This window comes from Stegostoma tigrinum, chromosome 17 (genome assembly GCF_030684315.1).
Source record: "Stegostoma tigrinum isolate sSteTig4 chromosome 17, sSteTig4.hap1, whole genome shotgun sequence".
In the NCBI taxonomy this organism is placed as follows: domain Eukaryota; kingdom Metazoa; phylum Chordata; class Chondrichthyes; order Orectolobiformes; family Stegostomatidae; genus Stegostoma; species Stegostoma tigrinum.
The window spans coordinates 58,793,274-58,815,609 of NC_081370.1; the positions used below are offsets into that span (position 1 = coordinate 58,793,274).

Consider the following 22,336-nt stretch of genomic DNA (forward strand, 5'->3'; position numbering starts at 1 on the left):
GCAGGAGGGAGACGAAGTGGAAAAGGTGTGATAGCATGAGTTAGAAAGGAGGAAGGAGAGAAAGAGGAAGTGGAGGAAAAGGAAGCTGTTATATTCTCCCTCTAGCTGGGCAGTCTGTGATCATCTTTTTCACTGAACATAGCCTCAAATCACATCCCAAAATCAGACAAGCTGCTGTTTGCAGCGTGGCATCAAGGAACTCGAGCAAATCTGGAGTCAATGCAAATTAGGGTGAGCAAGGGGGACTGTCCACTGGTTGGAGTCGTACCTGGCACATAGGAAGATGGTTGTGGTTGTTGGAGGTCAGTCATCTCAGCTCCAGGACATCTCTGCAGAAGTTCTCAGGATAGTGCCCCAGGCCCAACCATCTTCATCTGCTCCATTAACGACCTCCCCTCCATCATAAGGTCAGAAGTGGGGATGTTTGCTGATGATTGCACAATGTTTAGCACCATTCGTGACTCCGCAGATACTGAAGCAGTTCATGTTCACATGAAAAAATATCTGGACAATATCTAGGTGTGGGATGACAAGTGCCCAGTAACACTTGTGTCGTACAAGTGCCAGCCAATGACCATCTCAAACAAGAGATAATCTATTGATTGTCCCTCGACATTCAATGCTGTCACTGTCAGTGAATCGCCCAATATCAACATCATGGTGGTTATCATTGACCAGAAACTGAACGGAACTAGCTATATCAATCCTATAGCTACAAAAGCAGGGTCAGAGGTTAGGAATCCTGCAGCAAGTAACTTACCTCCTGTCTGCCAAAGCCTATCCATGGTCTACAAGGTAAAGTCAGAACTGTGATAGAATGTGTGTACTGGAATGGTGATGGCCTTTAGTGTTATTGCTAATCTATTAATCCCTTGGCCCAAGTAACATTTTGGGGGCAAGGGTTTAAACCCCACTTTAGCAATTGATATAATTTAAATGCTGTATAAATCTGGAATTAAGAGTCCAGTAATGATCATGAAACCATTGTGGGATTACCAGGAAAGCCCAATCTGGTTCACTGTTGTCCTTTTGGGAAGGAAATCTGCACCAGTACCTGGTACATGTGATTCAGGCCCATAGCAATATGGTGGAATCTTAACTCCCTGCTGGGCAATTAGGGATGGACAATAAATGCTGCCTCGCCAGCGACATGCACATCCTGCGAATGAAAGTATAAAAAGTGGACAGCAATATTTCAGGAAGGAAACTCATCACCAACTTGTCAGCTGCAGCTCAGGGATGGACAACCAATGCTGACCCAGCCTGCAACATCGACATTCACACAAATGAGTAGAGAAAGAAAAAAAATCAATCACGGCTAGAAAAGGAAGTTAAAGGAGGAAGTCAAAGATTAATAGTCGAAAGGTGGTGGCCTATGAGGTTGCCAGAAAAAATACATGATAAGCATGAGCATTGGTAAGATGCAGGGAGAGACAATGAAAAGCTTCTTTCACAATGTGAATGGACATTAAAAACTAGCAAGGTCAAAAGTGCATCCACCGGAGATAGAGACAGATGAACTTCCAACTAAGAATGGAGAATGCTGGAGAAAACTGAACAGTTACTTTCAGGGCTTTCTTCATGGAAGAAGATGGAGAATATCTCGGGAAATGTTGTGGAACCAAATAATTTGTGAAAATGAGGAACTGAAAGAAATTAGTAGCAACAACAATGCTGTATTGAAAAGATTAATTGATTTCAGGTTGCTAAACCCTCTAGAAAAGCTGCAAAGTGTTTTGGAGTGGGTGAGGTGGATTTAGGAGTCTGTGGAAGTACAAAAAAAAAGAACCAAATGCAATGACATAAAATCTGGGACAAATATCCTTGACGTAACTCACAATGGAGAGGTCAGACAATAGAAGCAGAATGAGGAAAATATGTCACACAGTGCAGGAGTACGGGATTATTTTTGACGTCTAAGTGTCAAACCATAGCTGCTGGGGATAAGTGAGCTAGTTTACACCCAAAGGGTGCAAGCCTGTTCCTCTGATGCTGCCTGACCTGCTGTGTTCCTCCAGCTCCACACTGTATAGACTCTGACTCCAGCATCTGCTGTTCTTGCTATCTCTCAGTAAGTTAGTTGTTAACAGCAAATTGAATTGTGCAATCTTAAATTATTAAACTACAAGGAGCCTGTCTGTCACCATGAGTACACTGAATTTTACATATTACTTTTATGACATTAACCACCTTGGTTGCACAAGCAATGGCACTCTTTGTCAAAACAGAACTATCAAATATTCGTACGCTGAAAAGCACGTGATAGATTCAATCCAAAATGTACATTCCAAAGGAAAAGCCATATCATAGATATTAAAGAAAAGAAGTGCAAACAGGTATCTAGTTTAAGTATCAGGAGTAATGGTCATTGCACTTTGGAAAAGCGTCCAAAGTGAAAATGAAGACAATTTTGAAAAGGAGTAATTAGTCTTGGGTATGAAATTATTTCAGGGAGATGTTAAATACTGACTGAGGTCACTATGGATATGAAAGCTTAAAACCAATGGCTAATTAAAGGAACCGAAGTGGCATCAAGTTCGAGACTGTTTTACTGTGACAGGCTCAATTGCAAAACACAAAATTTGTGTCAGAAGCACCAAGCAAAGCTCTCTACAACAAAAATGGTTTTCTAAGATAACAAAGTGTGTGGCTGGATGAACACAGCAGGCCAAGCAGCATCTCAGGAGCACAAAAGCTGACGTTTCGGGCCTAGACCCCTCATCAGAGAGGGGGATGGGGTGAGGGTTCTGGAATAAATAGGGAGAGAGGGGGAGGCGGACTGAAGATGGATAGAGGAGAAGATGGGTGGAGAGGAGAGTGTAGGTGGGGAGGTGGTTCTATTTGGCAGGAAGAACAAGTAAGATTCCAGAAACTCTCGGGGAAGTGAGTTTTTTTATTCATTCTCAGGATGGGGGCATCACTGGCTAGGCAGCATTTATTGCCCATCCCTAATTCCGCCACGGCAGATAGTGGAACTTGAATTCTACAAATAACTGGACTTAAGAATCTAATGGTGCCCACGAATCCATTGCCAATTAACAAAAAGAACCCATCTGTGTCACTAATGTCCTTTAGGGAAGGAAACTGCCATTCTTATCTGGTCTGGCCTACAATGTGACTCCAGACCCATAGCAATAAGATTGACTCTCAACTGCCCTCTGAAATAGCACAGCAAGCCACTCAGTCAAAGGCAGCTGGGCGCAGGCAATAAATGCTGACCAGCCAGTGAACGGCCTCCTTATGCGCTTCTGTGAGGTCATCCTTGAACGCAAAGGACTGCTGAAGAAGGACAGGGAATGTTATCTGCTACGAAGTGATGCCCAGATAGTTGTTTTATAAATATCCCATCACCGCATCCTTTATAACAAGAATCCAGCATTGTTCCTAGTACTGATGTGGACATGCCGGTATTGGACTGGGGTGGAAAGACTTCACGTGATGAAGGAGCGGCACTCTGAAAATTTGTGACTTTAAATAAACCTGTTGGGACTATAACCTGGTGTGGTGTGACTTCTGACTTTTTTCCTACTGCTGACATCAGCAAACAAGTCTGTCATTCCCCATATTTTCTTGCCCGACTTTCTTAAGCAGCGCGGTAACATTCGCAACCTTCCAAACACTGGCGCAACGACAGAATTAATAAAATTTTGAAACGCGATCACCGACACATCCACTACTTTTGTGACTCTGTGATTTAATTTGTTTTGCTAGTTATTTCATCATGGAATAGTCAATCCTGCACCTGCACGGTACAATATTTCACCATGGGCTTTGTTTCTTCCAGGTGAGAAATATCTGATAGAACCCAATTCTGGCTTTAACACTGATCCCTATGTGAGCACATGATTCACTTAAAATTGCTCCACTTAAGAAAAGTCACGACTTTCAGGAACATAGTTATAATTTTAAGTGAAAATTTACTGTGGTATCAGTAACTGAAAATATATAATTTTAATTTCAGGGAGCACAGATTATAAATGATTGATGAGGAGGTGAATAGAGGATTCAGGTTTAACTATTTCAGCTACCAAAGGTTAAACTGCTAAGGAGTCAGAGGAAGAACAAAGTATTCATACATTCAAGAGGGAGCTGAAGGGGCTTTAGACAAAAATGAAATGGGAACATAATGTGTTTCTCTTCACACTTTGTTGTTACCGAAACAAACTGCAGCCCAACACATTCCTTCTATGCATTTCCCAGTTTCTACAAGCAAGGTGCAAAAAAAAATGCAAAATTGCTTTTCCCAGCTGTCCCATTATATGTAGCAGATAACAGTTATGGGATATTCCACTGTACAATGACGACAATGATCTGTACTTGCGTTATCAGTACACTCCAGTCTCTGCTTGCTGTAAAAAAAACATCCATACTGTAATGAACTCCGGGTCTACTGAATCAAATCCTTTCATGGACAAAGGCTATTGCTAGTGATTTCCTACCTTCTGGAAGCTTCTAACTAAACACTGCAGCTACTGCACAACTGGCGATGTTGCTCTTACCTTATCCTTGAAAATATGGGGGTTGCAGAACATGAAATCCCTGTAGCTCTCAGTCCGCACTTTATCCTGCAAATTTACAGTCAAGCAAACACAGTTTAAAACGATGAATCTTAAAATGCAACCATTGTTAAAATATTCATCATTTCTTTCCTTCTCCTTGTTATACAAATGGCATGAAGGTGTTTACTTTGCATATGTACTTAAAGGTCAAAAAATTCATCCTGACTGCCAGCTCAGAACTTTTGCATGTCTGTGTTTTGGTCAGATGCACATTCTAATCCAAAATCAAAGCTTCCTTTAGCTAGAAGTAAAAGTAGCAAAATACTGGAAACATTCCAACATTTGACAGAAATTCTGGAAAGTAATTTTCGCTCCGTAAGACTGTGAACAGAGGTCAAGATAACAAAGTGTGGAACTGGATGAACACAGCAGGCCAAGCAGCATCTCAGGAGGGTCTAGGCTCGAAACGTCAGCTTTTGTGCTCCTAAGATGCTGCTTGGCCTGCTGTGTTCATCCAGCTCCACACTTTGTTATCTTGGATTCTCCAGCATCTGCAGTTCCCATTATCAGTGAGCAGAGGCCTACTGTTTTTTGTTAAAATTTGAGTGGTAACTTTTAAAAAGATATTATGTGACAGACGTTGAGTGTTATTGTCCATTCCTAATTGCTCATAGGGCAGTTAACATTCAACCGCATTGCTGTTTGGAGTATGTAGACCAGCAGAATGAATTAAATGGGTTTTAACAACAATTCACAGCTTCGTTTGTATTCATTCACTTTGGGGGTGTGTGTTCACTGGCTAGGTCAGAATTTATTTCCCATCCCTGACTGATTCTCAACCTCAACCACCTCGCTGTGGGTCTGGAGTCACGTGGAGGCCAGACCAGGTGAGGATGGCAGTTTCCTTCCTGAAAGGACATTAGTGAACCGGATGGGTTTTTCCAACAATCGGTAATGGATTCATGGCCATCATCAGACTCTTAATTCCAGATTTTTATTGAATTCAGTTTCCACCATGTGCCTTGGTAGGATTGAACTCAGGTCCCCAGAACACTACCTGGGTCTCTGGATTAACAGCCCTGTGAGAATACCACCCGGTATTCCATCATCTCCCCTTAGGTGGTGGGGTCAGAAGTGGTTATAAAGGTCACCATTAGGCTAGTTTTTAATTCCAGATATCACTGAATTCAAATTTCATCATCTGCCACGGTGGGACTCACGTCCCTCATTACATTAACCTGGGGTTCGGGATTACCATTACAGTGACATTACCATTACACTCCTGCCTTTCAAAAGCTGAACTGAAAATTGGTGGCAATGAGTGAAGCCAGGCTCACAGCAGACATAGCAATCTTTACCACAGTCCCAAAAGAAGGCAACTTTGGCAGCTGAACTAGCTCAGACATCCAGAAACAGAGGACTCAGTGTCAATTGCCAAGGCACTCGGTCGGAAAGTGATCAGACCAACAGAGCCAAGAGTCCACAATAATCAGCTCTGCCTGAACTTCATCAATTACAGTCCTTGATGTAATTTTAAGCATCAGTGCTTCTGCAGTTATTTGTTTTTCACTTTATAAAACTCAAAAGAGAATCTATTTCATGTTGTCTCCTGAAGACAAAAATCTATGCATTTGGTCACTTTATAGATTACGTTAAAAAAACTTCAGCCCCTTCAACCTGGTCCATGGTTAAATTTCATTCTGACTTATTTCCTCTCAGGTGTAAAAGAATCTGTAGAATTCTGTTCTCTCGAGAATGGCACATGACACTAACATACTGTCAGCACAGCGGAGCTTAAGGAATGGTAATTACTGTGAGTTAAAACGCTGACAGCTAAATTTAGGATGCAATTTAGTTCACAGAGGTTAGAATTTGGGCGACATAGAATCATAGAAATGTACAGCACAAAAACAGACCATGGCATCCAGACATCCTAAATTAATCTAGTCCCATTTGCCAGCATTTGGACCATATCACTCTAAACCCTTCCTATTCGTATACCCATCCAGATGCCTTTTAAATGTTGTCGTTGCACCAGCCTCCACCTCTGGCAGCTCATTCCATACACACACCACCCTCTGCGTGAAAGAGTTGCCCCTCAGGTCCCTTTTAAGTCTTTTCCCACAAACCTTAAACCTCTAGTTTTGGATTTCCCTACCCTGGAAAAATGACCTTGACTATTTACCTATCGAAGACGCTCATGATTTTATAAACCTCAATAAGGCCATCCTTCAACCTCCAACGCTCCAGAGAAATTGGCCCCAGCATATTCAGCCTCTCCCAGTAGCACATGCCCTCCAGCCCTGCCAACATCCTTCTAAATCTTTGACAGAACAATTAATACCTTTAAGAGTCAGGAATCAACTGTTACTCGGGGAGAACAAGAATGTGAAGTTATGGCCACAATCATGCTCAACTGCAGAGCAGTGTCAAGGGGCTGAGTGGCCTACTCCTGCTCCTTAGTTACGTTCACGTGACTGATCTGTACCTCATCCCTATTTAACAGCATTTGTGATTCTGATACTGAACAGTCAGGTGGCAATGTTTTGGATTGCGAACCACACATAACGTTTACAAGATTACAGATGACACAAACCTAAATGGCAGTATGGGTGTTGTAAGCACAATGCAGACTGGTTTCAAAGGAGCTTGGACAGGGTCAATGCATGGTATGTAATTTGGATAAGTGTAAGGTTATCACTTTGGGTGGAGATACAAAACATTTCTTAAGATTTTGGAAATTGGGAAATGTTGGGTATGGGTGTCCTTGTTCACGGGTGTGTGAGAGCTAGCATGAAGGTACAGCAAACAATTTGCAAAGCAAATGTTATGTGGGCCTTTATCACTAAAGGATTCGAGGACAGAAGTAAGAATGTCTTGCTCCAATACATCAAATCTAAATAAGATTGCATCTGGTCCCATCCCCTGAGGAAACTTTTGTATTTGGATTTCCAGAAGACATTCAACAATGTACTTCACGAAAGATTAAATGTTAAGATAACAGCCCATGGTGTTCGAGGTAGTATACTGGTGTGAATAGAGAATCAGTCAATGGGCAGGAATCAATGAGTAGGGTTCATAGTCTGACTGGCAACCTATAACCATTGGGGTTCCACAGGGAGCAGGTTGGGACTGCAACTGTTTACAACATTTATTAATGACTTGTAGGAAGCAAATACACTGTAGCTAAATTTTCAGAGAACACAAAAATAGGAGGAAAGGCAAGCTGCAAAGGGGATACAACAGTTTACGGAGATATTGATAGGTTATGTAAGTGTGCAAAGAAGTTGGTAAATGGAGTATAATGTGGGAGAGTGTAAAGTTATTCATTTTGGAAGGGGGAGCAGTAGAACAGAATATTACTTTAGGGAGAAAAACTGCGTACAAATGGACTTGAGGGTAGGAAGCACAGAAATCTAGTACACAGGTGAGGCAGGGAATCAGGAAGGCTAATGGAAAGTTGGCCCTTATTTCAAGGGGGTTGAAGTATAACAGCTATAACTCAAAACTGTACAAGGTGATGGTGAGGCCACATCTGAAGTACAATGAGCAAAATAAAGGGATCAATTGTATGTATGGAAAGATATCAATTCATTGGAGGCAGTTCAGGGAAATCTCACTGGGATGATCCCTGGTATGAAGGGATTGTTTTATGAGCAAAGATTAAACAGGTAGGAATGTTACTCACAGGAATTTAGAAGAATGAGAGGTGATGTCACTGAAACATATAGAATTCTTAAGGGCCTTGATAAGGTCAGCGCTGAGCGAACGTTTCCCCTCATGGGATAGTCTAGGATCCGAGGGTATCGTCTCAGAATGAAGGGGTGACAATTTAAAAATGAGATGAGATGGAATTCCTCTTTCAGAAGGTTGAGGGTGTTTGGAACTCCTTGCCACAGAGAGCTGTGGGTCCTTGTGTATATTTAAGGCTGAGACAGATAGATTCTTGTTCAGTCGGGGAATCAAAGATTATTGGGAAACACAGGAAAGTAAACATGTCCTAGTCAGTAGGGAAATCATGGCGGAGTAGGCTCAGGGGCTGAATGGCCTACTCTTGGTTCTATTTCTTACAGACTGATGAACATTGAAGGAATGCAGCAAAGGTTTACCAGCTTGAATTCAGTTCTGAGGAGAGACTGAAGACACTGCGTCTGTATCCTTTGGAGTTTAGAAGAATGAGAGGAGATTCACTGACAACAACAAAATTGTTAAAAAGAATAGACAGGGTGGATGCAGGAATGATGTTTCACGTGCGCTATAGGATGCGGATTCAGAGGAACAAAGGCTCAGAACAAACAGGTCATTTAAGGCTGAAATGGGGAGGAACTTCTTCACTTAGAAAGTGGTGAACTTCCAAAATTCTCTACCCCAGAGGGCTGTGGAAACTCTATCATTGAGTATATTTGAAACAGAAACCAACAGGGGCCATGAAGGGAAGTAGAGGCAGTGCCAGAACTTGTCATTGAGGCAGGTGATCAGCCACAAAATGGAAAATCAAAAGGATCGAGGGGCTGAATGGCCTACTCCTGCTTCTATGTTCCCTTGTCCTTCTCCGCCTTTATTGAATACAAATTGACCTTTAAAATTTTGACTGAACCAGCAAGAGGTCTTTGGGAAAAGAATCCTAGATTTCCAATTCTTTGTGTGTAGAGAAACTCTTCCTTAATTTCACTGCTATACAGCTCCACGTTCTGCATGCAGATTGCATCGCAAGGATCTGTTTTGCGGCCACTGCTGTTTGTCATTTTAATAAATGACCTAGATGAGGGTGTAGAAGGATGGGTTAGTAAATTTGCAGATGACAGTAAAGTCGGTGGAGTTGTGGATAGTGCAGAAGGATGTTGCAGGTTACAGAGGGACATAGATAAGCTGCGGAGATGGGCTGAGAGGTGGCAAATGGAGTTTAATGTGGAAAAGTGTGAGATGATTCACTTTGGAAGGAGTAACAGGAATACAGAGTACTGGGCTAATGGTAAGATTCGTGGTAGTGTGGATGAGCAGAGGGATCTTGGTGTCCATGGACATAGATCCTTGAAAGTTGCCACCCAGGTTGATAGGGTTGTTAGGAAGGCATATACAGTGTGTTAGGTTTTATTGGTAGACGGATTGAGTTTCTGAGCCATGAGGTCATGTTGCAGCTGTACAAAACTCTGGTGCAGCTGCACTTGGAGTATTGCGTATAGTTCTGGTCGCCACATTATAGGAAGGATGTGGAAGCATTGGAAAGGGTGCAGAGGAGATTTACCAGGATGTTGCCTGGTATGGAGGGAAGGTCTTGTGAGGAAAGGCTGAGGGACTCGAGGCTGTTTTTGTGAGAGAAGAAGGTTAAGAGGTGACCTAATAGAGACATACAAGATGATCAGAGGATTAGATAGGGTGGTAGTTTCTTTACTCAGAGAGTAGTAAGGGCGTGGAATGCCCTGCCTGCAACAGTAATAGACTCGCCAAGTTTAAGAGCATTTAAATGGTCATTAGATAAACATATGGATGATAATGGAATAGTCTAGGTTAGATGGGCTTCAGATTGGTTTCACAGGTCGGCACAACATCAAGAGCTGAAGGGCCTGTACTGCGCTGTAATGTTCTATGTTCTATGCATCAATTAAGGAAAGAGCTTCTCAGCCACCCTTTCAAATCTGCTTTTCATTTTCCATAGCTTGAGTGCTCACACATCAAAATAACTGCACAGGGGCTAGTATCCCATCACTAAGTCACCCCTTACTTACATGTGCAAAGTACACTGGCTGTGACCAACCAGCTCGGGGTCAGTCCCTGAACTGACGAGATTCTAAATCTTCTGGTTATATTGGTCAGCCAGAGATTTCCTGATTGGCGAACAACCCCAGTCAAGGGCCTCGTAGTCAACAAGGTCCACCTGGATCCAAACACGACACACCTCTAAGCTCTAAACTACATACCACATTTGCACAATTGAGATAGAAGTTGGTGAAAAGACTCAGCAGGTCATGTTTTCTTTTCTCTCAGAGGTTTGACAGTCTTTGGAGCTCTGTTTAAATATTTTTAAGGCAAAGGTAGACAGACAAAGAGGGCTGGATAAGCAGGAACGTAGAGTTGAGTTATTATCAGATCAGCCATACTGAATGGTGGAACAAACTCGAAGGGCAGAATGGCCTATTCTTTAGCCTTGCTTTTATGTTCATGTGTTAAGCAGCGATCACTTGGGGAGAGAATCAAAGTTCACGTTTCAAGTCATTGACCACTTATCAGGGAAAAGTTAGAGACATAAATCAGGGCAAGCACAAAACTGGAGGTCTGCGATCAGGTGGAGAACAGGAGAGACTGAATGGCAGGAAAATTAGTCTTCCAGGGCCAAAGGGAATGATGCCGAGGACAAGAAAAGAAAGAATGTACCCAGAGCAGCTGTGTTTCTAAAAGAAATAAAACAAAATAAGCAAAGAGAACAAACTGGATAAAAACCAAAAGAACTGTAGAAGCTGTAAATCAGAAACAAAACCAGAAATTGCCTGAAGAACTCCGTTAGTCTGGCAGCATCTGTGTCGAGAATTCAGAGTCAATGTTTCAGGTCGAGTGACCCAAAGTCAGTTCTGAGTATGGGTCACCAGATCCGAAACCTTAACTCTGATTTCTCTACACAGACGCTGCGGGACCTGCTGAGCTTTTCCAGCAATTTCTGTCTTTGGAACAAAATGGATGAGGGTTTGAAATGATTAAATTCTCTGTTGAGTCCAGAGGCTACAGAATCCCCAGTTGAAAGATGTGTTACTACCTGCTCACGCTGAACCTGGCAGTGAGTGGGCCAAGGACAGAGCTATCAGTGCGAGAGCTACCTATTCTCTCAGCTTAACTCTGGCATCTTCCTTGTGGCCTGAGCTGAACCTCATCTAAAACCAATATAACCTACCTGGGTTTCAGTGACTCAAACTGAAGGCAACATTTTGAATAGCAGGGGGAGCAAGTGAGAATCAGCTTCACGTCACTTCTTTACTTTTATCACCATCTTACTGCAGGGAAGGTCAATGTATGATTAACCTAATACATTTATTTCTCACAATTGTGCACCAGCTTTAACAACAACTTATACAGCACCTCGAAGATAATGACACCAACGCAATTCACAGAGATAAAGTATGAAACCAAGCCACGCATGAAATTAAATATCCAAATGCTTAGGCAGAGAAGACAGTATGGGAGAGAGGGAGAGGGGTTCGGGGAGTGGAAATGGACAATCTTAGAGTTAGCACAAATTCAAGACCAGCAGCACATCTCAGGATCAAATGTGACAACAAATTTGCAAACACAAGGCAAGGGATGGAGTAAGTGATTAGAAGCTGAGGTTTGGAACTGAGGCTAAAAATAATGGCTTCATCCTTTCGTGATATTCAAATGGGGGAAATTTCAACTCATTCAGTATTTAGGGTGCAGTGGAGATTCACAAGATGTTGCCTGGGATAGAGCTATGAAGGGAGACTGGGTAAGCTCAGGTTGATTTCTTGACCCTCCACTCAGAAGCAGGGTCACTAGACTTGAGACGTTAACTAAGAGTCATACAGTAATACAGGAGAGAAACAGATCCTTTGGCCCAAACTGGTCCATACTGACTACAACGCCCACTTTGTTTCTCTCTCCACAGATGAACTGGTCAAAGTGGATGTTGGGAAGATGTTTCCATTGGTAGGAGAGACTGGGACCTGAGGGCACAGCCTTAGAGTAAAGGGAAGACCTTTTAGAACGGCGATACAGGAGAAGTTTCTTCAGCCAGACAGAGGTGAGTCTATGCAATTCACTGCCACGGAAGGCTGTGGAGGCCAGGTCATTGAGAACATTTAAGACTGAGATAGATAGGCTCTTGATTGTCAAGGGGATCAAGAGTTATGGGGAGAAAGTGGTTGAGGAATTTATTAGATTAGGTTAGATTACCTACCGAGTGGAAACAGGCCCTTCGGCCCAACAGGTCCACACCACCCCTTGATATATACCACCCAGACCCAACCCCCTATAACCCACAGGCCCCTGAACACTACGGGCAATTTAGCCTGGCCGATCCACCTAGCCTGCACATTTTTGGACTGTGGGAGGAAACCGGAGAACCCGGAGGAAACCCACACAGACACGGGGAGAATGTGCAAACACCGCACAGACTGTCGCCCGAGGCCAGAATCGAACCCGGGTCCCTGGGTGCTGTGAGGCTGCAGTGCTAACCACTGAGCCACCGTGCCACCCCAGCCATGATCGAATGGTGGAGCAAACTCAATGGGCTGAATGGCCTAATTTCTGCTCCTATGTTTTATAGTCTTTTAGATACTGCCAGATCTGCTGAGTTTCTCCAGCAATTTCTGTTTTTGTTCCAGATCTTTAGCATCAGCATCTTTTTGTTCTAATTTAAACAAATATCATATCCTGCCAATCAGGCTGCATTCTTTTAACCTTAATCTAGATCCGCTAATTTTCGACAATGTTGCAGTAATAATGGAACCACAGTTCTTCTCCAGTAAAGATGCTGTTCCATCTTTTCCATCATTAAGGTTGGGAATTAAGAAAGGTGCTACTTTAAAAAAGAATGTTGTACAAATGAAATTGGGATTGTCCCCTGGGTTTATAAGTTGTTGCAATTTTTTTTTAAATAAATGTCCTGCCTGCAGAAATAAGATTCTTCCCAGCAAGCTTTGGATAATGATGGCTGAGTCTCACAAATAAAAATCAGGAGTCACTCTGAAGCAGCAAAGAGGTTTAAACATTCTTTGGAAACAGAGTGGGAGAAATTAGCAAGTTACAATTGAGTCAAAAAGGCAGCAATTACAGCTGGATAGTAGAAGCTTGTTCCCATTTGAAGATATAACCTGATGAGGTTCTTCAATTGTAATCTCACCTTTAACATTTCCTCATGTATGCCATAATGCGCATAAGAGCTGAAATAGACACTGTCCTCATCCTCCTGCAGGTTAGCTATAGCGTTTGTGCTTGATGTTTCAGCTCTGGCATCTGCATTTATCACGAAATCCTGTGCATATTGTCTGTAATCAATTTAAAACACACCCTTGAGGCACACTCACTGAACCGCAAAAAAATTATACAATAGAATGTTTCCAATAAACTTCCAGCCTTTTTACACTCTGACACCCTCTGCTGGTTTAGTAGTTAAATTACAATTTCCCCAGTCATGACCAAATGATCAGTTTGCTCACGGGATACTGGCATAGGATGTGCAGATTTTAATTGTAATAAAAGCAGCAATTCAAACAAATCTCACTACAATGCAAAAGCTGCCGGTTGTACTACAATCCAGTCTTGTGTGCAAGTTTATCTGCCACTAAATCATAATTTGATCGGAGAGAAATGACAACTTAACCACCCTGCACCGTCAGATGTGATGCAGACTGAGCGAGGAAATTCACTCAGTTTTATCCTTGGAATCGGGGGCTGCATAAACAAAGCTGAGCTGCAATGTGTATGCAGTCTCAGTATTTAACATGTTCTTTGAGCAGAAGTAACATATCAAAGAAAGGTTACCAAGAATCACTTTGCCTGACTGAAATCAAGTGAAACCACTGCAGGATGTAAAACTCACTACCACTCTTTTCTGGATGTCGACAACTCCATCCTGTGAGCTTGCAGAATACTATCAATTTGTTATTTAGCCCACCCAGCTCTCAAGGATTCAACAGTATCCTTTTAAAATCAAAGAACCTATTTTAAATGTTGAGATCCCTCCTTGCCAGTCCCATCTTCAAGATCATTTGTCCCAAGACTTTTTTTAAAAACTTGATTTTTAACTTTTTTAAATTTTTAAACGTTATTCCAGTTATTTTGTTCTTTCCTAGGATAAGGGGTCACTGGAAAGGCCAGCATTCATTGCCCACATTAAAACCATAACAAATAGGAACAAGAGTAGGCCATTCAGCCCCTTGAGGCCACTGTACCATTTACTAAGATCATGGCTGATCTGACATTCCTCATGTCTACTTTCCTGCCCTTTCTCCATAACCCTTCATTCTCAAACTGATCAAGAATACATTGATCTCAGCCTTAAATATACACAAGGGTTCTGTCCCCCACAGCTCTCTGTGACAAGGAGTTTCAAAGACTCACAACACACTGAGATGAAATTCCTCTTCATATCAGTCCTAAATTGGTGTCCTTTAATTCTGAGAATATGCCCTCTGGTCCTAGGGTCTCCCATGACTATCCCATTCTCAATTGCCATTTCAGACAGCTGTTAAGAGTCAACCACATAGCTGTGGGTCTGGAGTCACATGTAGGCCAAACAAGGTAAGGGTGGCAGATTTCTTTCCCTCAAAGACATTAGTGAGCCAGTTCAGTTTTTACAAGAATTGTGGTCACCATTACTGAGGCTAGTTTTAAATTCCAGTTTTATTTTTGAGTTTTTAATATTCCATCGGCTGCCCTTTCTCATCCCCACCCCTCCGTCAAAGATGTGTTTTATTTTGTCATTAAAGAATTCAGAACCCAATTCCCTGACCCAGCTGTGGCCCAGGATTCCATAGCACTCCACCTCATGTTGTGCCATTAGGCTTGTGACCTCTGAAGGTTACGGGGCACGGGAGAGAAGGGCCCTTCCCAAAATAAATAAAACTCACACACCTCATTTTCTCAAAATCTCCCATGATCCTTTCCATGGCTGCTTCAGCCTCCTTGGCTCTTCTCTCTGCTTCTCGTAATCGCTGAAGCTGTGCTGCTCGGTCCCAGCTCTCCTCACCCAGTGGTTCTGCCAAACAGGCTTGCGTTTCTGTACTTTCCCAGAACTCATCGACATCTGTGAAGACAACACCCAGTGAGCGCAGCCATGCACTGAACCCAGCCAGTACAAAAACTACGTCAGTCTAAAGCCTTGGCCCTTTTGGGAGGGGCAGGGATTGTGGTCTGAAGGGGCCGTGGCAGCTGTGTTCAGCAATGCTAAAGTTAAACAATTGTGGAGCAGAAGGCAGCCATTCAGCCCATTGTGCTGTGTAACTGAACAGTGACAGGCCACGTTTTGGTTGGTCGAGTTTGCTCCTGTCCATTTGGCAACTTTAAGTGAAAAGAAAACATGCTCACAAATGAAAGGGAGGGGCATACTGTACAAGGATTGCGGAAACCTCTCTCACAGATTTAGATTGAAGGTTACAACATAAAAAACACTGTAGGCAGTTGTAGTGATTGTAATGACGTCAGCCAGGTGGACCTCATAGAATATGAGTTCCATGGCTAGGGCTGATAGGTGTGTCTCGTTACTGGCACCCATCAGGGAGCCCCAGCTGACAGATGTCAACATGAGAGTGATACCTTCACTGGATCTTTGTACGTTATGTGTGTGCACACACAGCACGGATGGGGGAGGGGAGGGGAGCGGAGAGGAGAGGAGAGGAGAGGGAGAGGAGAGGGAGAGGAGAGGGAGAGGAGAGGGAGAGGAGAGGGAGAGGAGAGGGAGAGGAGAGGGAGAGGAGAGGAGAGGGAGAGGAGAGGGAGAGGAGAGGGAGAGGAGAGGGAGAGGAGAGGGAGAGGAGAGGGAGAGGAGAGGAGAGGAGCTTAACAAGAACCACTGCTGTGTAGCAGTAGAGTGGGTGTAACGAAATATGTATATAAACAGGGGAGGCCAATATTCAGTTCACCCTTGAGAGCTGGCTCTGAAGAAGTTAGGTCAGTGTCGAGTACTTTCAATGTCCTCAGAGGAAGGGTCACTGGACCTGAAACATTAGCTCTGTTTTCTCCTCCACAGATGCTGCGAGACCTGCTGAGCTTTTCCAGCAACTTTGTTTTTGTTCCTGATTTACAGCATCCGCAGTTCCTTTGGTTTTTAACATCTCTGACTGGGTTGATTAGAAATATAGGTTAAATTAAACAAAAGTAAAGCTGACCTTGTCATGAGTAATGGCTCCATTTTGGTGTTCAGCAATAAATTATGTTCCCTTCCGGTCTGGCTCGCTGCATTATTACACTAAGTATATAATCAAGGCCAGACTGGAGTTTGTTAAAACCTATATGGACTTCAATAATACACTACCCCTGTCATAGTAAGTTTGGTGCAGGTGGAGAGGAGTGGGCAGGCTGTTATCTCCTCAGACACTGAACAATATATTCACTCCTTACATTTAAAATGGCAGAAAGAAAGAGGGAAGAGTGCCATTCATTGATGCAACATGCCCACTGGAGGCACTTGTCAAAATGAGATTACCCATCTTCTTTCCTTTTACAGCTCACTTCAGAAGCAAAGGCCAGCAGGAAAATTAATATTCAGAAATAAGTCATACTGAAGCTCAATTTTGAAGTGAACAAGATGAGCCAGCTCCTGTGGTGTGGTGGTAGTGTCCCCATGTCTGGACCTTAAGGACAAGGTTTGTGTCCCACCTGTTTCAGAGTTGTGTAATCTCTGACTATAAAACCTGAAGAGAAAAGAGCAGAATGAGACCATTTGGCCCAGTGAGTGTGCTCCACCATTCGATCCTGGCTGATATGTTTCTCAACACCACTCTCCTTCCTTGAAACCCTTGTTCCCCTATAAAGAGCCTATCTATCTCTGCCTAAAATACACTCAATGACCTGGCCTCCACAGCCCTCTGCAGCAATGAGTTCCACAGAGTGACCACCCTCTAGCTGAAGAAATTCCTCCTCATCTCCGTTCGAAAGGGTTATCCCTTCACTCTGTGGCTGTGCCCTTGGGTCCTGGTCTCTCCTACCAGTGGAAACCTCTTTTCCACAGCTATCCTAGCCAGGCCTCTCAGTATTCTATCAGTCTCAAGCAGATCGTCCCCCAAATCATTTTGAGACCCCATCGCATGCAGACCCAGAGTCCTCAACTTCTCCTCCTATGGCAAACTCCTTGTTACAGAACCTCCAGTGGACCACCTCCATTGAGCAGGTTGGTTAGAAATTATCTACAAGAGGAATCAGACCAGAATGTGTCATTCCATGTGGGGCCCCCAAGCCCACCCTGAGTTCCAAAGCCCCTGGGCCTAAGACATCCTCAGCTCCACGGGGCCTCTTGCATGGACCTGCCTGCAGGCCCAACAACATTTACTACCAAGCTGTGTCTCCCAGGGGTGGAGCCCAGCTTTGTCTGCAGGGTCCACTTGTTCTGGGCCTGTTAGACACCTATATATAAGGTTAATGGTTGGTGTCTTTTCCCTAGGATAGGGGACTTCAAGACTAGAGGGCACATCTTACAGGAGAGAGATTAAAAAAATACACAAAGGGCAATGTTTTTTTTTACACAGAGTGAACTTCCTGAGGAAGTGGTGGATGTAGATACAGTTACAACACTTGAAAAATGCTTAGAAAAATAACATGAATAGGAAAGGTTTGGAGGAATATGGACCAGGACTAGGCGGGTGGGACTAGTTTAATATGGGATTATGGTCGGCATGGCCTGGATGGACTGAAGGGTCTGTTTCCGTGCTCTATGACCTCATGAATCTGAGGGATGTGACCAGTTGGGGTGGCCCACATCCAATCCTTCCCATAAATTTCCAACCAAAATACTTTTCACAAACCTTATGGCTTTAGAACAAACAGTGTACTTTTGAACTGCAGTCACTGGAAGACACAGAAACAGAAACTGGAATGGGGCTAGGCCATGATAATAAAATGTGAGGCTGGATGAACACAGCAGGCCAAGCAGCATCTCAGGAGCACAAAAGCTGACGTTTCGGGCCTAGACCCTTCATCAGAGAGGGGGATGGGGAGAGGGTTCTGGAATAAATAGGGAGAGAGGGGGAGGCGGACCGAAGATGGAGAGAAAAGAAAAAGGTGGAGAGGAACCTGTCTCTGCCTCCCTAACCTGTTCTTCCTCTCACCCATCCCTTCATGCCACCTCAAGCCGCACCTCCATTTCTTACCTATTAACCTCATCCCACCTCCTTGACCTGTCCGTCTTCCCTGGACTGACCTATCCCCTCCCCACCTCCCCACCTATACTTTCCTCTCCACCTATCTTCTTTTCTCTCCTCCCCCTCTCTCCCTATTTATTCCAGAACCCTCACCCCATTCCCCTCTCTGATGAAGGGTCTAGGCCCGAAACGTCAGCTTTTGTGCTCCTGAGATGCTGCTGGGCCTGCTGTGTTCATCCAGTCTCACATTTTATTATCTTGGATTCTCCAGCATCTGTAGTTCCCATTATCACTGGGACTAGGCCATTCCTTATGCTCATGGCTGACCATCCAACTCAGTGCCCTGTTCCTGTTTTCTCCCCCACTCCCATTCACGCCTCTAGCCATAAGAACTATATCTAACTCCTCCCTGAAAGCATTCAACATTCAATATCCATTGTGTCCGGACAGTCCAGCTTCCTTGGTCTTGTCTTTATTAAGTCCCTGAGCAAAGTGGAGAGCTGGTTCTGGGTTCTGCTTTCTGTGTTGAGTTCACTGATGTGAGAAACAGCTGGGTCATCACAGTGAGACTCTGCTTCCCTCCAAGCCTCAGGATAGTATCAACCAGTCGCTAAGGAGATTGGTTTCTCGACCCTGACTACTTGGCAGCTTGGTCTGCCCGAACCTGTGGCCTGCCCGGAACGCAGACAATGGTATTGAGCTCCTTTGTGCCGATCTCGCTCTGGAATCACCTGGAGACAGGACGTTCACATTCACATGTGGAGTATGTCCTGTTACCAAGAATACTGAAGGACTGAGATCACGCAGTGGGCAACGACACCCTTAGCAAGTGTCATCACCCATGGAAGGAACTGGGAGGGGGCCAAAATAGAAATGGAGAAAGATTGAAAATTAACACAGGAGGGGGTCTAGACTGTGCTAACAGCTGCAGACAAACTCCCAGAAGCTAGTGTTTGAAATTCACCGCGTCACATGATTCTTGCATCCTGATTTTGGAATGCCAGACTAAAGTCATGATTCTTGTTAAAAACTAAAAGGTTTGCAATTTTGAGACACCAGAGAAGATCTGAATTCCTTATAATACAAACAAGAAAAATGATTTGTACCAAACTGGAGTAAAGGATCATCTGTGGACGGTGGTTTCATATATTCTTCATTCTCCCAAGGGACGGGACCCAATATGGATTTGAAAGATTCTGCAGGGGGATTCTGTGAAAAGCAACACACAGCAAGTGTCAATTTCAAATAAAAGCAACATACAGCAGAAAATCTGAAACAAACATAGAGGTTGCTGAAGAAACTCAGCAAGTCTGGCAATGTCCATGGAGAGAGAAACAGAGTTAACATTTTGTGTTAACATCCCTCCACAGATGCTGCATGACCTGCTGAGCTTCACCAGAATTCTCTCTGTAACCATTATTCTCTCTTCGCTTCGCTGTACAATGCAAATTTTTAAGTAACATTTACTGCAATTAAACTCTTCTCAGTCAATCCAATCTCACTCAATTCAAAGCAGTTTACTGTTCTGCTTATTAAATTTCCCCAATATCATCATTCTTCACTTCAACCATCAAAGCATTCATATCCAATAGGATGAGATGAGAAAAAAATGATTTCCAAGTTGCAATGCCTCTACAAGAAATTTACAATTTTGTCACATATACACAGAGAAACACGCCTTTCAGCGCAACTTATAGCTGATATACAGATGTCAAGATGGAATATGAACTACACCGACGATAATAAGAGAACTGGTCAGACTGAGGTTACATTTTTTTGTTGTCTAGATTTAAGCTAACACTTGTGTTTTAAAATATAAAAGATGCTGTTTTGTGAAGCTGGCTTGGTCAAGCTGTGCAGCTTTTAATTCTGATCGGAGATAATGGGAACTGCAGATGCTGGAGAATCCAAGATAACAAAGTGTGAGGCTGGATGAACACAGCAGGCGAAGCAGCATTTCAGGAGCACAAAAGCTGACGTTTCGGGCCCTCTGATGAAGGGTCTAGGCCCGAAACGTCAGCTTTTGTGCTCCTGAGATGCTGCTTGGCCTGCTGTGTTCATCCAGCTTCACACTTTGTTATCTCAGCTTTTAATTTTGCCTGCATCATGACGTTTGCAGTTCCACGTAAGTAAATAATGGTATTGACAGCTCTCTAGATCGACAAGTAAGCAGATGGAAGAATAGGAGCTCCTCAAAAGACAATGCCCACATCCCCAGTACCAGTCCAGTCAACCTTGTGTCATTGCTTTGGAAGATGTGTCTCTAGACAGTGTGCCCATTCTTGGTTAAAGAAACAAAAACGACAGTCTTTATTCCTGAAGACAAATTACAGTGCAATTATGAACACCACAAGAAGGCGGATGGTGTAAATCAGGAACTAAAACAAAAGTTGCTGGGAAAGAGCTGAGGAAGGGTCACCAGACCCAAAAGGTTAACTCTGTTTTTTTTACTTCACCAGATGCTCTGGATGTGAGTTTGCTCGCTGAGCTGGAAGGTTCGTTTTCAGATGTTTCGTCACTTTTTTTTATTGGAAAAAATATACTTTATTCATAGAATGTACAAAAAATAAAACATTTATACACCTACCCAGTCATGCAAGCCACTCCGGGTTACCCGGGGGTACGTACACCAACGAAAGGAAAAAAAACAAAACAGAGAAAAAAAAAAACAAAGCAAAGAAACCGCCCCGGCAGTCGTCACCCCGCACAGTCCCAGTCAGCCCCCTGACCAGTTGGGGAAGGCGCCAGCTGGGCCCAGTTACCAGATAGGATTCTTTTCCCTTTTCTGGACGAGGGGGCTCATACGGTGGTCTTTCCCCACCGCGCCTTGGCGGCGGCTGCCCCAAGCTTTAGCACGTCCCTCAGCATGTAGTCCTGGACCTTGGAGTGCGCCAGTCTGCAACACTCGGTCGGGGTCAGTTCTTTCAGCTGGCAGACCAGCAAGTTGCGGGCAGACCAAAGAGCGTCTTTCACCGCATTGATGGTCCTCCAGGCGCAGTTGATGTTGGTCTCGGTGTGCGTACCCGGAAACAGCCCGTAGAGCACGGAGTCCCGCGTCACGGAGCTGCTCGGGACGAACCTCGACAAATACCACTGCATCCCCCTCCAGACCTCCTGCGCATAGGCACACTCCAGAAGGAGGTGATCAACAGTCTCGTCCCCCCCGCAGTCACCTCGAGGGCAGCGTGCAGTGGTGCAGAGATTCCGGGCATGCATAAAGGATCTCACTGGCAGAGCCCCTCTCACCGCCAGCCAAGCAACGTCCTTGTGCTTGTTTGAAAGTTCTGGCAATGAGGCATTCTGCCAAACGACTTTGGCAGTCTGCGTGGGGAACCACACGACGGGATCCACCCTCTCCTTTTCCCGAAGGGTCCCGAGGATACTACATGCTGACCACTGCCTGATGGCCTTGTGGTCAAAGGTGTTTCCTTTCAAAAATTTCTCCACGAAGGACAGGTGGTATGGAACGGTCCAACTACTTGGAGCATTCCGCGGCAACAAGGCCAGGCCCATCTTTCGCAACACCGGGGACAGGTAGAACCTCAGTAAGTAGTGACACTTGGTGTTTGCGTACTGGGGATCTATGCACAGCTTGATGCAGCCGCACACAAAGGTAGCCGTCAGGGCGAGGGTGGCGTTCGGTACGCCCTTTCCCCCATTTCCCAGGTCTTTGTACATGGTGTCTCTGCGGACCCGGTCCATCCTCGACCCCCAAATGAAGTGGAAGATGGCCCGGGTGACCGCAGCGGCGCAGGTCCAGGTAATAGGCCAGGCCTGCGCCACATACAACAGTACCGAAAGCCCCTCGCACCTGACAACCAGGTTCTTACCCGCGATGGAGAGGGACCGGAGCGTCCACCTGCCCAGCTTCTGCTTAAATTTGGCAATACGCTCCTCCCAAGTCTGAGTGCATGCCCCAGCTCCACCGAACCAAACACCCAGCACCTTCAGGTAGTCTGTCCTGACGGTGAAGGGGATGAAGGAGCGGTCGTCCCAGTTCCCGAAGAACATGACCTCGCTCTTACCCCTATTGAC

At 44.3% G+C, this 22,336-nt stretch overlaps 1 protein-coding gene across 3 annotated transcripts in view; it reads right to left on the reverse strand.

The window, feature by feature from the left end:
* prmt3 (protein arginine methyltransferase 3) overlaps nucleotides 1-22,336 on the reverse strand; it is a 172,221-nt gene that overhangs the window by 128,928 nt on the left and 20,957 nt on the right. For all 3 annotated transcript variants that reach the window (XR_009446857.1, XM_059652185.1, XM_059652184.1), the window contains 4 exons: nucleotides 19,408-19,510; nucleotides 15,081-15,252; nucleotides 13,348-13,492; nucleotides 4,500-4,565 (listed from right to left, as the gene is read on the reverse strand). Coding sequence is in view for 2 of the 3 variants with exons in the window: in XM_059652185.1 (XP_059508168.1) it covers nucleotides 4,500-4,565; nucleotides 13,348-13,492; nucleotides 15,081-15,252; nucleotides 19,408-19,510 (486 nt within the window). In the remaining variant the exon portion in view is untranslated. The remainder of the gene's footprint in view (nucleotides 1-4,499; nucleotides 4,566-13,347; nucleotides 13,493-15,080; nucleotides 15,253-19,407; nucleotides 19,511-22,336) is intronic.